Source organism: Dipteris shenzhenensis, chromosome 23, assembly GCF_047967505.1.
Source record: "Dipteris shenzhenensis isolate YYH24624 ecotype China chromosome 23, Dip_SZ_1.0, whole genome shotgun sequence".
Taxonomy (NCBI): Eukaryota; Viridiplantae; Streptophyta; class Polypodiopsida; order Gleicheniales; family Dipteridaceae; genus Dipteris; species Dipteris shenzhenensis.
The window spans coordinates 44,043,677-44,060,221 of record NC_141618.1 but is presented as its reverse complement, the minus strand read 5'-3'; the positions used below and the strand labels follow the sequence as shown (position 1 = coordinate 44,060,221).

Sequence of the window (16,545 nt, the reverse complement as noted above, 5' to 3'; positions counted from 1 at the left end):
ATGTTCTTTCTGCTCCGCCATTTATTTATTATGAGTTCCAACATCATCTGTCTATCTACTTAGCTCAACTTGTGTTTGTCCATGTTAGTACAAATGTGCCCTTGATATGTTTAATAGTTAACTCAAGAAACTACTATTAACAAACGTTTGTTACCCACATAAATTTCAAGTGTAATCATTTGATTAAAAGGTAAAGGTACTTCACTTTCCTTCAAGCTAATCTATCATACAAGCAATAGCTTTAACCTAATCCTTAAAAAAAGCCTAAGACACCACTTAATATTTGCAACCCTTCTAAAGTAGTTTGATTTGGCCACTCTAGCTTCTTTAGATCCATACATATCCCTGATTCAAAGTTAATATGACCATTGAAAAAAGAATTTAGACAACTTGTAATGCTTGATCAATTGAAAGGAGATTTCGAATGCTTAAAATGTTGTTCCTTGGTCTTACTAAAAATTTTGTTTCTTGGTCTTACTGAAAATTAAAATATCATTAAGGAGGACTACCACAAACTTACCTAAATAGATCTAAGCACATTTGTTAACATAATTTATTACTCTAAATTAATAAATATCCTTTCAGTAAAGTATTCAAAAAGCATATCAATGCATCGCATTAAATACCTTATCTTATAATAACATTGTTTAAGGCTCAATAGTTGATGCACATTTCTTTTTACCTAGAACTAGAGTAGACCAAGTGATGGAAGTTGGCTAAATCTCCTGTTTTCTAAGGTACTCCAATATAATGTCCTCTCTACTTCCCTCTCTCTTTTTTTCCTTATCTTAGATGGAGCTTGGGGAATAGGGGCATCTCTTCATACTAACTCTATTGCATGATAAAAATCCTTTTTCATATCAATGCATGGCATTGGATACTTATCCTATAGTAGCATTGTTTAAGGCTCAATATTTTATGCACAAGGACTTAGATCAATCTTTCTTTTTGGCCTACCATGGGAGGCCTTAGTGAAGGTTCTTCTTTGGAAAGCCAAAAATATATTTTGGGTATTTTCTAAGTATGTTACCTATGGATTTTTTTAATGGGGGATGACTGACTTTGCATGTGTGACCTTATATCATTAGGTGCCCTTGGTACATATGTTTCATTGAAGAGAATTTTCAAGCACTAAATTTCGAAGGAATGGTAGCTCTTCTTGGCGAATTAGATTTCAATGAGCTAGTCTTCTTATGGGGGTTCGCCATGCTTTTGAGGGTGTTGCGAAGAAGGTTGTGCATGGGCTCTTTCCCTATAAAAGAACGTTGTGGCCAACATTTGGCACAGCTATCAAGTGATTCATCTTGAGTGTTGCTATTGTTTTGAATATGTCAATTCAGTGGGGAGGTAGTCCGAACTGCCATGCTTGTGTTGATTCCACCAATGGAGGGCACAATGTGCCACAGTCCATGGACACTAATAATTTTCATAGAGGTTGGTTTTTGTCTCCTCTGCTTTGATTTCATTTCGATTCCTTTTTTTTCCACTTCCATTTTCTAACGAACAAGTTTGTGGTGTGCCCTTTCTGTAGAAATGGTCAAACATGCTTCTGGTAAAGAGATTGCCAAAACAAACGATGATGTGATGTCTTTCATGATTGTATGCACTGACATCTCCAAGCATGCATTTGAAAACAAAGACATTCAAAGGCACAAACACAAAAAAGCTTGCACAAAAAGAGGAGACGTATGTTGTTTTCATTTTCCACAGCCTCCCATGAGGGCAATGACAATATTAACACCTCTCGAAGAATCAGTTTCGTTGAAAACACACATAGAAAAATGCATAAGGATCAGTGCTTTCATGAGTGATGAGAACATTGCAGCCTTGGACTTTGACAACTTCTTGATCACTCTGTCACTAACCAAAGAGAAGTACATTATGGCTTTGTGCACCATCACCCAACCAATAATTTTCTTATGTCAGGACCCAAAGGACATTTACACAAACAACTTTAACATCACCATTTCACCCTATGGGAAGCTACCACCGACATCCAGTTCGTTATTACGAATCCCCATTGCGTAGCTTTGTATTGCACTTCCTACATGACTGAAGTCGATGATGCCACCACAGATGCCATGAAGCAAGCCATGGCTCAATGCTTGTAAACAAATGCCCCTACAAGTGAGCGTATCCGAAGAATAGGTAATGTGATCTTGAATGCACAACACATCAACTCACAATAAGGAATGTACTTGGCATTGTCGTTGCCATTAACTAGCACGACCAAAGAATTTTGCTACATAAACACAAGCCCTCCTAAGGAATACACGATGTTGCTCAAATGGTGCGCTCAATTAGAGAAAATGGATCCTCACAGCACTGATGTTTTCTTCCTCAACGTTATAGGGAAATACAAAACAGATCCAACAGGCTACATGGCTTGTGCTTGGCTGAATATGCAAGTATGTACACAACAACTAAATGTAGACATCCAAATATTGTACGCTTCAATAACTAAAGCAAGGGCAAAGACACCAAGAACCACTACAGGGAACTTTGTTTGCTATATTTTCCGTTCATCAATGAAGAGCCTACGACAAGCGAAATTTTTTCAACATGGAATGACATGTACACACAAAAAATAAATTATTGATAACAATTTCACAAAATTCAACAAGGGCACATTGCCACATGAGAAAAGCAGCGCCACAAGGACAACATGTTCCTCCACAGCATCAGAGGGCAATCTCCTACCCCCTAGTGCTAGCTTCGACCTCAACGTCAAGCTACGTAGTCCAAGGAGGGCAAGCTAGCAACAACAAAAGGCAGGAGAACGTGAGGGCGAAACGTTATCATGGGAGGGGAAATGGGATTAGAAGGGGAGGGAATGAAGAGGGAGACTATGGCACAAGGGGAAAGGGAGAGGGGGAAGAGAAGCATGTACATGATGGGAGGAGGAATGTAAAGATGGAGACATCAAGGGAAGATGACCATGATTTATTTGAAAGAAAGGATGAGAGGGAAATATCAAAGTACTAGCTAGGTGGCTTTACAAGAATGAGCGTGTCTCATCAAGGAATAGCCCCCTCCTTTTATAGCCAAAAGAGGGGGTCTCCCAATTAATGCATCCTCCCACATGCATGGTGTGTGTGGAAAAGTCTCCCATGTGGCTAGGCGGTTACGCACTCTCAATTGTGTGCGACAACCCTTTGCCTCAATTTTCCACATAAATCAAGCCCCATATCTCAAGTCTATGATACTCCCTTGATCTCTTCCCAATTTTATAATATGTTCAAACCTCTAGGAGGACAAGTGGAGGGTTGGCACAAGGAATCTTGCCACCTCATCCTACTTTCCCCGTTATTTAACTTGCTCTCTTGGACCTTCTATACCTCCCCCACATGGGCCTATCCTATATGGAGGGAATAACCCAATATAATATCCATCTCCACCTATTTTATATTACTTCTCCCATGGACTTTGAGCCATAACTCACTAAATGCAGCCTAGGTGGAGGGGTGGCACATGGAGGAGCCATGCCACCTTACCTTTTTATAATATTACTACCATGGATTATGTACAACACACCTTATGGGTCCTCTTACGTGGAAGGGTGGCACATGGTCATGCCCTGCCACCTCAACCCTGGGCCCTATGCACACCATATTTTATTATACTATTGCCACATATACAAACACACACATATATTAATGCCTTTTTCCTTAGACAATTTTATCCATAACACCAACTACTAGAATGCTCCTGTAATCCACATACCACATATGAATGCATAATGCCTCATGCACACATTCTATGCATATGAGAGGTCACAACCTCTCATGCCTCTTGGGATCCATCCCTTGGGCATACCCCATTATTCTACCCTTAGCCTATGAGACTTTATGCCTACCATTTATTAATGCACCCATGCATTCCTATCCTAGGACCTACATGTGTGAGTGCACCATTTATTTTGTATCAATTAACATATAAAATACATTATCCATATGGCATTTAGCCATTTAAACCTACCTAGCCTACTTCTAATTATTACATTTGACCATGCTAGCCTAATACATTCTAGACTACAAAATCATGTCATGATATGCCCTCTTGCTTGGGACATAGATGTCCTCAACTACTAGTATTATTCTCTATCTTCATGGTCTTTAGCACTCATTAGGTTCCTGCATAGACTTCCATACAACATCTTCAATGTTTCATCTTCATGTCTAGTACTCCTGCCAAACAAGTCCAACATTAGTATATTCCTTTAAATCAAATTTCCAAATAAATTAATAAGAAACACATAGTACTTATCTTTCATGTTGTGTTGTCCATGTACTCCTTGCTTTGGACATTCCTACAAAGACTAATTCAACTTTATCCATTAGAGTTAGTAGGAATCTGTTTCTGTTCTACTTTTCCTTTATACCATTTCCTAATCTATCTCTCTCCTATACTTGCATTGGTCCAAGTTCCAAGTGACCAACTTGGAACCATTAGTTTTAGGTTGATTAGACCCAAAACTTACAAGATAGGCCTAACTTACAAGATCAAGATCACCAGATCTTAATGCGTACTCATTTTAGACCACTAGGTCTAATTGTGGATCCACCCATAGTCATGCGTCCATGACTTACCAATTACTTGAGATCTCTCTTAGGTCACCAGACCTTACTAAGTGCTCACAAATCCACCACCTAGTCCAACACCTAGGTAGAACTATGGACCCTTTGAGTGATGATTCCAAATGAATATATATATATATACCTTTGTAAGACTAGAATAAGTCCAATCATACAAATTTAGAATTTTTTGTTGTTCTAAAGATCAAAAATCTACAAAGAAAATAAAAGAGAAAAAATGAAAGAGAAGAAAAAAGAGGTAAACAAAAACTTTTATGAAAAGCAAAAGGAAGACATACTTAGCAAGCAAAGCAACACTTATGTCGTCATCAGTGCCCAAGCATAAGCAGCTATACTGGGTTTCTAAAGACCCGCGGAGTCTCTTGGGCAAACCCAGTGCTTGCTAAAATACGTCAAATAAACAAAAGAGAATGAAAACAAGAAATAAAGAAGAAACGAAGCAGGTGACTTAAGCAAAAATAAACAAGCAAGTCAAGAAACAAAAACTTCCAAAAAACTAGAATCTCTCTCTCTCTCTCTCTCTCTCTTATTTAAAACATAAAAAGTTAAAAGGCACTTTACACTTATGTCTCGTTTCTGCAAAGAGGCAAAAATACATTTCTAACTTAGAAAGCACAAGTATACTCAAACAAACTCTCTTTTGAAACTAAAAGAAAAACGGGCTATTCAGCTCCCCGCTTTTAAATGAATCACTCTTTTAAATGTCCTAACTTCTTAAGATTTCAACTCAACTATTCTAGTCCAATTTAAGGTTACCAAACCTGTGTGGAGACTTGTGTCAAGCAAGCCCTACAAAGGATAATTGTGATATTCTCATGCAAACCTTCAATGTTAGCAATGTCACCTTCCGTTTGGGAAGATGACGTCATGTACTACGAGCTCGACAAGCCCATGTGCCAGCAACAAACAAAATTTCTTCAACAGTTGAATCGCCTACGTGTAGGTGCACACACAATGAATGACCTCAGTGAAATGTGCAGTGTATATTGCTAACCACCACCTACAAAAGAAGAAATTCCTCATCTATTCTACACGATTGCAACAAAGGACATCCACAACCAAGATGTGTTAGGCACAAAACATGTAGCAAAACAATAAACATTTGGCTAGACCCTAAATTAATAGGAGGGTTACACCAACAGCTTCCTGGCATGATCATTGAAATTTGGTCAAGCAACCTCGACATTCTAGATGGGTTTGTGAATGGAGATGATGCCGTCTTCAAGGACGCAACAATGAACACAAACCTCTCGATGTTTGGGTTGAGTTCAACAACCCAAACATAGGGAGGCATACGCACGCTACATGCACCACTACTTGTTCAAAGAAGAAAGTCCAAGATCGTGGACCCAAATTGCAGGCGAGTTCGAAATTGGAAAAAATCACCTCAACAATGTATGCAGGCACCAATTCCCTATTCAACCAACTGCTACACGAACAATCCACCGTGCACAAGGACTTACAATGGACCACCTCGCATTCGACTCGTCGGGGATAAGGGCACACAGACTAGTCTACACAGCTCTCACACGTATACGTGATCCAGGTAACCAATACATCTTACGACCCCTCGAACAAATGTACATTAAAGTCAGCCAGACTGTCCTCAACTAGCTAGATTGACTTCGACGCTTGCGTGCATGGTGCACACAACAAATCGACTTCGTGTCCATCGATCAACGGACATACTCCTTGCAATCCTTAAACACTAGATCACTTCACGTACACTAAGACAACATAATGTCCAACTCCAGTATTCTTGCCGCATCAATCTTGTGCTTGTAAGAACTCCACACAAGGCAAACACATGCATCCTCAATTGTTGGGTTCAAGCACGAGTTTGGCAAAGGAGGACGGGGGATTGCCACATACTACAAAAAATACATTTCATGTGTCCAAAAACACTTCATCCACAACTTGGGAGTTCAGTGTTTGCTCACCACTTTCAAGAACGTCCAACCCATCGACATCGTTGTAATTAACATTTACATGCTTGCTAAAACAAGTGTTCAAACACTCGTGGACCGCTTGGAACGTATCAAGCAATGCGTACAACCAAACACGTGCATTTACATTGTGGGCGACTTCAACATCTTTTACAATAGACACATCAAAAACCTCGACACGCTCCACCATTTCATATGCCTACAACATGCAGCAAATTATCACGCAACCAACAATGCATGGATCGACGCTCGACCACATTTGGGTGCGAGACGACAGTAACAAGGACACCACATGGGTGCAATTACATCTACTAATCAGATCATTCCCTAGTGTACACCACAATCCCAACAACTCCATGACTACCTTCCCTACAACCATGCTGGGCTTCAGTCGCAGGCCATTTGAATGTAATTCAACATGTTATCTAGAACTAGGGTAGACAAATTGAAAAAGTTGGCTAGAACTAGGGTAGACCAAGTGAAGAAGTTAAACCTCAGGTACTTAGGTATAGATCTAGGGTAGACTAATCCATCTATATCTAGAACTAGGGTAGACCAATTGAAGAAGTTGGCTAAATCTCACTTTTTCTAAGATACTCAAATATAACGGCCGCCTCTCTTCTGTTTTACTTATCTCACACAAAGCTTTAGAAATAGAGGCATCTCTTCACAATAACTCAATCCCATGAAATATCCCTAGGAAATACATCAACAAACTCACATAGATTTATTTTCAATAAAATGCATAGAATTTTCACTAATATCATTAAAAACAAACAAGAATATACGTGCGTCGTCATGCTCAAATAAATACTCCCACAACAAGAAACTAATGAGAGGAGTTGCAAGGATATCATGCTCAACATTATTGATCCTTCCTTCTACAATGTAATGGAGTACTTCAAATAACTCCTTATAGGGTACGTCCCAAGACTACATTACTCCTATCTAGATGCATCATTTACTACTCGAGAGTCTTCTTGTACTCATTTGCATTTCTAAATCCCATAGTATCCCACACTTTTTATCTCAATCTTTAGCCAAAGAGATTACAAATTATCCATTTATCCATCATTCCAGACTAATGAGTGCTTCAAATAACTCCTTTGTAGGGTGTGTTCCAATTTACAGTCGCTCTCTTCCACGAGTCATATCTAGATGCATGATTTGAAATAATTGTACACTCGGATTTCTAAATCTATCCCATGAATCCATCCCCTTCCTCAGAGTATCCCCTAAATGCTTATCTCAATCTTATTCACACTTAGACTTTCTATCTCTTCCTTCCTCTTCACTGTGTGTGTGGAGTGTGAGTTTGTTCAATTCAACACGTTCACAAAGCATATGCAACATGACTCTAAGAAAACTAGAAGGCTGAACACTTGTCATTGATTATTGAGCCTAAGTGGCCTAAAAGGCAGAACTAGTGTAATGTAGCCTAGCCTCCTACGAGTGTGGTGTGTCCTAGCACAAGAATAGTATGTGCTTGCTAGGTATGGGAGAGACCATATCTTTTGCATCTAGGAGGCCTCTCAGAGTGTAGCCATTCAAGCCAAGTGTCAATGCCTGGGCAATGAATAGCCTCCCCAAGCTCCTTTTTTACAAAAAGGATCTGTTACACTTACAATGATGAATTCGATGAAGAGTACACAATCTCAAGTTATCAAGATAAGCACCTCACAATTGAATTACAAAATCAAAAACCATAGTCAAAGAAGGGATTTCATTAACCAACCCAAAATAATGTTCAAAAATAGGCACCTTTGAAATTCCTAATAATGGGGCATTGCGCTCCAGAAATCATAAAGAGTGCCTCTATACATATTCCAATATTTAAAAGCATTAGATTACATGTCATTATACTCCAACATATGTGCAGAATGTGGGCATACCCTTTATGGTTTCCATCTTGTAGAATTTGCGAAGGCACGAAACTTGCTTTGCTCTGCAAGTAAGCACCATTACAACTCTGTAAAATTGCTTCTTTACAATTATATTCAAAACATTGCAGCTAACAATCCTGGTTTTTAAAAAAAAAACCAAATATTCTCCTACAATCAAAGGGCATCATTAACCAGACAAAGAGGAACAAAATCCAGATTCTGGCATGAAAAAAACTTCAGATAAGTTGATTACCAGAAGTCCTATACTATATTCCTGAGACAAGCACGTGTTCCCATTCGGAATCTCCTTCAAGGAAGGTAATCCGACTCTCTGCATCACTTGTCCTTAGGCATATTATTTCTCTTTCATCTTGCTGACATGAGTTCCAGATACTCCTGGTTTCTCCATCCTGTAAAAGTGCTACCTCAGCTTTGAATCGCTCCTGAGAATTTACAGTAGGCCATCCCCCTTCACTGCTCTCAGCTTGGAGAGCATCAGCAAGTAGTTTTGTCTGAAATCCACGACTAGAGCCTGATATAATTTCTTCCACGATTTTAGAGACAGGATTTGAGTCCACGCTGCAGATCGAGCCAGCCTCTTCAAAGCCTTGCTGTTCTACACACACTGCAAATTTCCTTTCAGGAGGCGACGAGTCCAGAATCTGGAAACCAGAATCCAACGTTCTGTCAGATTCCATGGCTTCCCCCACACCGAACAGGTTGGAAGCAGGGCCTGAAATTATGTCAAGATCTGGAAGAGACCCAGTTGTGGTTGCACCATCAGCACAACTCAAGTTCAAATCAATGGCTTCCCTTGCTAAAAGAAGAGAGAGCCGATGACCCACGCTTGCTTGCCTTCCCTGGATAACAGAGAGCCGATGAGCCACACTCTTTTCAATGTTAGTAGGAAAATTCAAGCTGGACTTTGACACTGAATTGCACACAGTTTCATCTTTATCAGCCATATCATTGCAAGCTCCCCTTTCCTGGATAAGAGAAAACCTTGATATTACTTCCTTGGCATCTGGGAAAGAATGCACAGACTCTGAGTCTGCGACATTTTCCACTGGATCGAAATACCCTGTCAGCACCTTGTTGCCCTTGGGCAAGCCTTTTCCTGAGCAGTAGTAGAAATCACAGTTTCCTATGCCATCTGATTTTCCTTGCATGTCTGTAAGCAGATGTACCTCACTGTCATGTCTTGAAAGCAGTGTCAAATCTAATGAGCTGACACACAAACCTTCATTAAGATCGAGTGATCCCACCTCCAGAGCCTTGCTGGAAGATCCATCAGAACCACCTGCCAAAATGAAAAGCAACTATAATGTAAAATTAAGAGTGAGATCTTATGAGCTCCCCACAGAGCCCCCCCAAAACACCGCGGCTGTGGCCAAAAAGAACTCGAAGGGAATGCCCTATGCTAATGGAAAATCCTAATCAAAACGCCCACAGAAAAATACCTGGATGCCTCGATTTCCTCAAAACCTGCTTCAAGCATTCTAACTCACTTTTTGTCTTCAACATCTCTGACCTGAAATGCTGCACTGCCTCCTGAGCCTCTCTCCAAAGATTTTTGTAAACAGACACCACAGCATTGCTTTCCCTGCGCTCATGAGCAATGTCCTCTTGTAACTTCAGAAGATCAACCTGCAACTCCAACACTTCCTTCAGAGGCTTCCCCACGTGTTCCTTGATAATAGCACTTTCCACTTCTTCCAGACGCTCATTTTTACCAGCAACCTTCCCAGTTCTTTCGAACCCTGTGTCCAGTAGGTCTTCCCCATGTCGACAGGCTGATAGTCCTGTCTCAGATGGGAGAGCTGTACCCTCTTCTTGGATGTTCACCAAGGGTTGCAAACTAGTTATCAAGCATCTTTGTAAGCCTTCATGATCCTCTGGCTTCACATGGACACCAGCCTCGTTTGAATCTTGACCACCGACTTTCCACCTGTTGGACTGTCCCTGCCAGTATCTTCCACCAATCCAGGTCAAAAAGATGTTTTAAACAGCCAGTACTTTAACAAGAACTTTAGCCAAAGAACATTATCTGTAGAATTTATATTTCTTATTACACCTATCCTCCTTGTTTGTCCTTTTCCTACTTAAAAGTGAATAAAGTTTCCCACACATATAAGCACCCCGAACGAAGCCTCTCTTTTGGCAGGGAAGTAAATCAATGATTACACAAAGTGAAAGTTGCATACAAGGGACTGCATGATGGTAAGGAAAGCATGAAATTGAGAATACACACAGGACTGTTTGCTCAATGATAGTCAAAACCAAAACTCCACCATTCGTAAGTACAGAACACCAGAAGATTAATTGAGCCTTAAAGTAAATACGAACGAAAATCAGACCTGGATGTTCTGTTGTGACTTCACAACAGGATCATAAGGTGTTCCATCAGAAAATTTTGCCGACTGCTTTAAGAGACATTCAGAGAGCATAGATATCGAATTTTCCAAGGCATCCAAATCCATGCACGGAGAACAATTAGCATACTCCACAGACTGACTTATGAAAAGTACTCTAGACAGGTTGTGAATACTTGAGACTAGCAACTGGCACCCGTTTGACAATGGCTCAGTTCTTAACGTTTGTTTGTCAGCATCCTGTGCTTCAGAACCACATTTAGAACGTTTATGGTGGGCATCCTGAATATCATTTACAAGCGCCTCTTCTTTGGAGAATCCTTTTGTTTCAACGACTGAGGGGACCTTGGGCTTATCTACAAGAGAATCCCAGTAACCATCTTGCTCTAGATCAACTGGAGATCCCTCATCTGTTGGTGCAACCATATTCTTGGGACCTGACCCACTTTCATGTCCTATTGCAATTGCCGTGTCCTTTGACCCCGAGGAATCCCCATCTGCGAAAGAAGTATGAATGCTTTTGGTTAACAAACCATGTGTGCTGTCAATAGCCCTCTGAGTGATCCCTACAGAGAGAGACCCCAAGCTTGGAGAAACAACCTTTTGCACACCCACTCTGGCATTTTCATTAAATGCAACATCGCATGATGATACACTGGAGAGATGAGTGGGAGAATTCATCCCAAGGCTTGCTGTTCCACCACTCCTCGGCAATCCCTCTCCTGTATTAAAGATACTTGATGTCTGAAACAGCTTTTGTTCCTGTGATTCTAACAGACCATTTTCCTCTGAACTTGCTGCTGCAACTTGTTCATATATACATTCAGAGGCTGTAAGAGTCAAGCCTGCAATCAAAAGCATAGCAGAAAACAAGCACAGTTCAATACGTTCGGAATACAGGCGTCAAGAACTATTGGCCTTTGCTGACAGACCAGTAGATACAAATAGAAGATTTTGGAGAGCAAAGAGCGCAGAGAGAGAGACAGACAGACAGACAGACAGACAGATGGAGAGAGATGTGTGGGAAGGGGGAAAAGCACTCAGTAAGCAAAGCAACCTCATATTCCCTTAACCTCTATGAGAAAAACATCCACCAACCTACTGACTTCTTTCGCAGCCCTCCTCATTAGGTAAGTAAAACACATGCACAAACACCCCTCTTTACGTCCGCACACCTTGTTGAGGAGACTGAACTACAAACAATAGAGAGACATCGAAGAGACTGCTATAGGTGTGCTGCAGCCCCTGCCTTAGGTGGGAGAAGGACCCTTGGCCACAAGGCAGCCAGCCTACGGGGCTGTTCACAGCACACATGGCAGCCACACAGGCTGCCACATCATCCATGGAGCAGAGCAGCAGAAGAATAGTCCAGTCAGGGCGCAGTCCTGCCATGTCTGCACATGACAGTCTAACAGCCGTAAAAACAAGCCACATGACTGCCACATTAGCTGCCACATCATCCTGGGCATTACAGCCATAACTACCAGGGAACGCCATTCCTTTCATAAAGTACTTGGGAACACCATTCTGCTCAAGATGACTATTGGGAACCTAGGGAATGTCAGGCATACGGAATGGCCAGGGAACATCAGGGAATTCCTAGGGCACGTTCCTTAGGAGCAAGGAGCCAAGGAGTTCAGCTTTGTAGGAGCCAATAACTCTGTCCAACTTGATGCTAATTGCTACCTTTTGATGGGCCTTGTCCTAATTGCCTCGTTTTTTAATGCCATTTGGCAATCCAGCATTCCAAAGAATGTTCTCATTCCATGTAATTATGACTGTAGGGCTCCAGGGCAGATCAGGGGTACAAAAAGGCCCAGATCTGGTGGGTTCGCATAGAGCAGGTCGGGTCTGTTGCAGACAAGATGAGGTCTGTAACACAGCCCTTCAGGCCCTACTACAGGTCAGCAAAGTCTCAGTTATAGTTTGGATGCCATGGCTAGCTGCCGTTTGAGGCTCTGCATCTTTCTACACACATGCATGCAAGCACATGAGTTGCAAGATTAAATTAGCTCACATGCATATTACATTAGAATGATAGGTTAGCGAGGGTCATCTAGTCATGGTTTCGACACACTATGGCAAATCAACCATGAACAAAGATGAGGTGCTGCCCTCAACACCTTGGCGGCTCTCCAAAAGCACCCTCACAGGAGTCTTAAAGTTCTAGGATGCACATGTAACAAAGGGCATCAGGATCTAGAAGAGCAGGACTGCATCGCTCAAGTGGCTAGAGAAGACCACAAGGTCATACAAGAGGCCAAAAACCAACGAGAGTGTGAGACTCGGGAAACAAAAGAAGAGCAGGATCGAGCACTATTTATTTCTGGTCAAACCAAAGGTATCAGAGTCCAATCAGCAACTAGTTACGTCTTCATTTACTAGGAAACCCAATTTCAGGATTATGACAGAAAACCAACCCTTATTGCATGGCTTAAGAGTTCGGAAGTTAGTTCTCTGTGGTCCCCACCGCACGTGACAGCAAATCACTATAATTCAGAAATAGCCAAATATAAGTGGGGGAATCCTAAAGGACATCAAGATCAGATTTCTTCCACACAATACTTCGAGACCCAATTCTTCGAGATGTCCCCAGGCCCTCGTGAATCAATCAACGATTTCACCAACCATTTAACATGGTTAGCCATATAATTACAAGAGATGAATGGTACAAGATCATGAAGTTTCTCCATGGCCTGATCTCAAACATTCAATGGTATGTTCGCAGTATCTTGCTAAATATTACAACACTGCCTACGTGCTCACTTTAAACTTTGAGCTCATGAGCAAGGGCCAAGGATGTAATAGAGATTAGTGCTCATTTAGACTACTCACTGATGTCATTTCTGTACCAACCAGTGATTGTTTTAAATATATTCACATTAATTAAGCTCAGCTAGGGCAGCTTATCAACAGAATGGGTCAATAGAAATTGTTGACATGCCACGCGGTGCAACCAAAAAACATGTTTCTAGCAGGCGAAACACTTAGAATTCTAGATGAAATGTTTCGCCGAAACCGGCGAAACGCCAGTGCCGCATCTGAATCTTTAACATCATCTCGGGTAGGTTCTATGGCCTTTTCCCCCCTCATGGACTTGATTTCTTTTAAGCTAGTTAAGCCCTCATATTCATAGTAGCAAAAGAATTCTGCACTCTTATTCTATTTTCCTTAATCTCCATTGTCATCTCCTTAAGTACCTGCAATATAGCATCCAGATGACCAATATTGTTCTGCTCCTCATCTTGAGAAGCTTGCACATGTGAGGAGCCATCCCCTGTTTGCAACTGCCAGGGACAACATTATGGTTCATGACATCTTCTTAGACTCCTTCAATCGAGCCAATAAAGTTACAACTTCTGACCTTATCGTATCAGTTACAGCATTGTTCTCAGGGATGTGCTTCCTAGTTTGACTTCCAGGCCTCCTTGCCAACCAACTAGCTATGAAAACACTGTCTGGACACTATTTGGGATTAGAACACTGTCTGAACACTCTAATACCAACTGCCAGGGACAGTAGTTCTCAAGAAAGAAATAGCGCATGACACACATGTATATGATGATGGATGATAAGGTCCAAACACTACAGACACCAAGGAAAAAATTGGGATATCAAGTCCATTATTTGAGGGAATAATTAACGAATTCAAAGCAAGCAGCTAAACTGCCAAAACTGGGCAATTCTTGATCAGCATCCAACTTTACTGACATCATGTTGTTCCCTTTGACGGTGGTCATTGAGGCTGGCAATTTGCATGCCAGCATCATGGGACGTCATTTTATAGGTTGCCTATTCAGGCCAAAGAAGGTTTGGATGCCCCTTGGATACCTATTTCTGGCTTTATTGTGCTCCTAGCTGTCATTCTCAGAACAAAATCTTTTCCTCAGGAGGACGTTAGTGGTTTCTCCCGGCATAGAGAGCTAGAACTTGATGAGTAGATGGCCAGTTGATGCTATTCTGAATACTGGATATCGTATTTCAGTAGGGGTTCTAACTGCCCATATACATATTGTGCAGCTGGCCCGAGCTGCCCGTGTATTTCCTAGTCTAATACTATGTTTTGTACGCAAGGAACTTTCGTGATGTCGTCCTAGAATAAAAGAATTGCATTTGCAACCATTGTCGGGATCCTTTTTCTAATGCAACTAGCAGCTCTGTCTCTACCTCTCTCTTCACAGATCTAGCTTCATAACACACATACCCAAGAAAGAAGGCTCACGAGAAGATTGCTCCTCCCACGTAATCCTGCCCTGGCCTGTGGTCTTACCAAATCCATCTGCTGTACCATTTTCATCACCTACACCTGACCCCACCTTCTCCAATTCACCGACCAAGCTTGGCGGCCTTCTCTGATAAAATTTATCCGAATTCTCAGACGCTTCGCAGGCTACATCAGAATGCAAGTTTTGATGGTTTTGCCAGCTTCCAGAAAAATTGGCTAGGTCCATGGATTTAACGTTCTGAAATACGCTCGAGGCAACGTATGGACCTGGAAAGGAGCATGTTGTCAGAGATTAAAAAAGGTGCTTTCATCGCACAGACAGTTCTCAAGCATGAAGACGACTGCAAACTCCGTACCTTGGCCATGGCTCAAATTGGACGTCGGTGCTGGGAAAAATCCCGTGTTGCTGGGCGAAGAAGTGCACGAATTGTCTTCAAAAGGTGTAGATTCTGGACGGTAGGATAACGAATCGGAGGGTAAATACATCGTCTCCGCGTTTGCGTACAGCTCTTCACCTGAATATGGATCGGCCCACTCCGAATTATCGGGGGCTAAGGCAGCCCCAAAATCTTGCCAGTCATTTTGACGGTCCCACGGATCGTATGATTGCCCTCCATAGAAACCATGAACAGCCGACGAAGCTTTATAAGGCTCAGGACCCAGTCTAGAATAACCTGCGTAATTAGGCAATGCGGAGCCATCTACGCCAAGTGGCAAGTACGGATAATAATTCTGGGCGCTACCATCCGCTGGTTGACAGGGGTAATAAGTCTCGTAACCTGCGTGGAAGTCGGGCTGAGAGAAGGAATGCTTAGTTTGAGATTGCGGGTAAAAAGGAGTGAAGCAAGGAGAGAGGGAGGAGAAGGAGCTCGGAGAGGAGCGAGTGGTGATGGAAGCGCCATTGGTGTAAGGGGGGGCAGAGACGGAAGGGGAGGAGGGCTTCAAGGGGGGGACAGGGCAGGCAGAGCTTGCGAATTTCGCCATAGCTACAGAGGAAGAAGACGAATTGCGATCAGATGCAGAGGAAAACCAAAGAAACAGATCAAGGAAAGGTGCCGAAAGGCAAATGGAATCAAAGCGAGAGATGCAAAGGATGAAGAAAAGAACCTGAGTGCGAAGAAGATGGCTATGGCGATGAAATCTTGAGTACGAAGAAGATGGCTATGGCGATGAAACCTTGAGTACGAAGACGATGGCTATGGCGATGGAGCTCAAGAGACGATGGCCATTGAATTAGGGTTTCCACATGAAGGCCAATAGAATCTTCCTCTTCCCACTTTGTTGGCCCTTTTGTTGTTCTTGTAGCATCATCATCTTAAAAGAAAAGCAAGCCACCAGGATTACCCCATCCTCACCAGAGGCACGGAAGCGCGCTGTTCCATTGGATAAGACCGGGTTCACAATAGGACCATTGGGAGGCCTCATGCTATAATCAAAGTGCAAACCCACTTGAGTGCTAAATTTTTTGTCTTCTTGTTGATGTCCACCTCATGTCCAAGGCTAAGACGCTAAAGGGATTCATAG

At 42.0% G+C, this 16,545-nt stretch overlaps 1 protein-coding gene across 4 annotated transcripts; it reads right to left on the bottom strand.

Annotated features, from left to right (window-relative positions):
- Positions 1-8,269: 8,269 nt before the first annotated feature.
- On the bottom strand, positions 8,270-16,342 carry LOC147887429 (uncharacterized). 4 transcript variants are annotated; one of them, XM_087394121.1, is made up of 8 exons: positions 16,198-16,319; positions 16,129-16,162; positions 15,378-16,007; positions 15,001-15,288; positions 10,782-11,641; positions 9,885-10,386; positions 8,678-9,724; positions 8,270-8,486 (listed from the first exon to the last, which is right to left on the bottom strand). In XM_087394121.1, exons 3-7 carry the CDS (start codon positions 16,003-16,005, stop codon positions 8,691-8,693), a joined length of 3,312 nt encoding a protein of 1,103 aa, XP_087250247.1. In that variant the 5' UTR covers positions 16,006-16,007; positions 16,129-16,162; positions 16,198-16,319; the 3' UTR covers positions 8,270-8,486; positions 8,678-8,690. The 4 variants fall into 4 exon arrangements, with proteins under 4 accessions (XP_087250247.1, XP_087250248.1, XP_087250250.1 ...); XM_087394122.1 differs by lacking the exon at positions 16,129-16,162 and having other exon boundaries at positions 16,198-16,342; XM_087394124.1 differs by having other exon boundaries at positions 15,019-15,288; positions 16,129-16,311.
- Between the last annotated feature and the right edge of the window lie 203 nt (positions 16,343-16,545).

Coding starts and splice junctions, on each gene's coding strand:
- LOC147887429 (XM_087394122.1), bottom strand. CDS start 16,005: ATGGCGAAATTCGCAAGCTCTGCCTGCCCTGTCCCCCCCTTGAAGCCC. Junction 10,387..10,781: donor AGTCACAACAGAACATCCAG/GTCTGATTTTCG, acceptor AGATACTGGCAG/GGACAGTCCAACAGGTGGAA. Junction 9,725..9,884: donor GAGGAAATCGAGGCATCCAG/GTATTTTTCTGT, acceptor TCATTTTGGCAG/GTGGTTCTGATGGATCTTCC.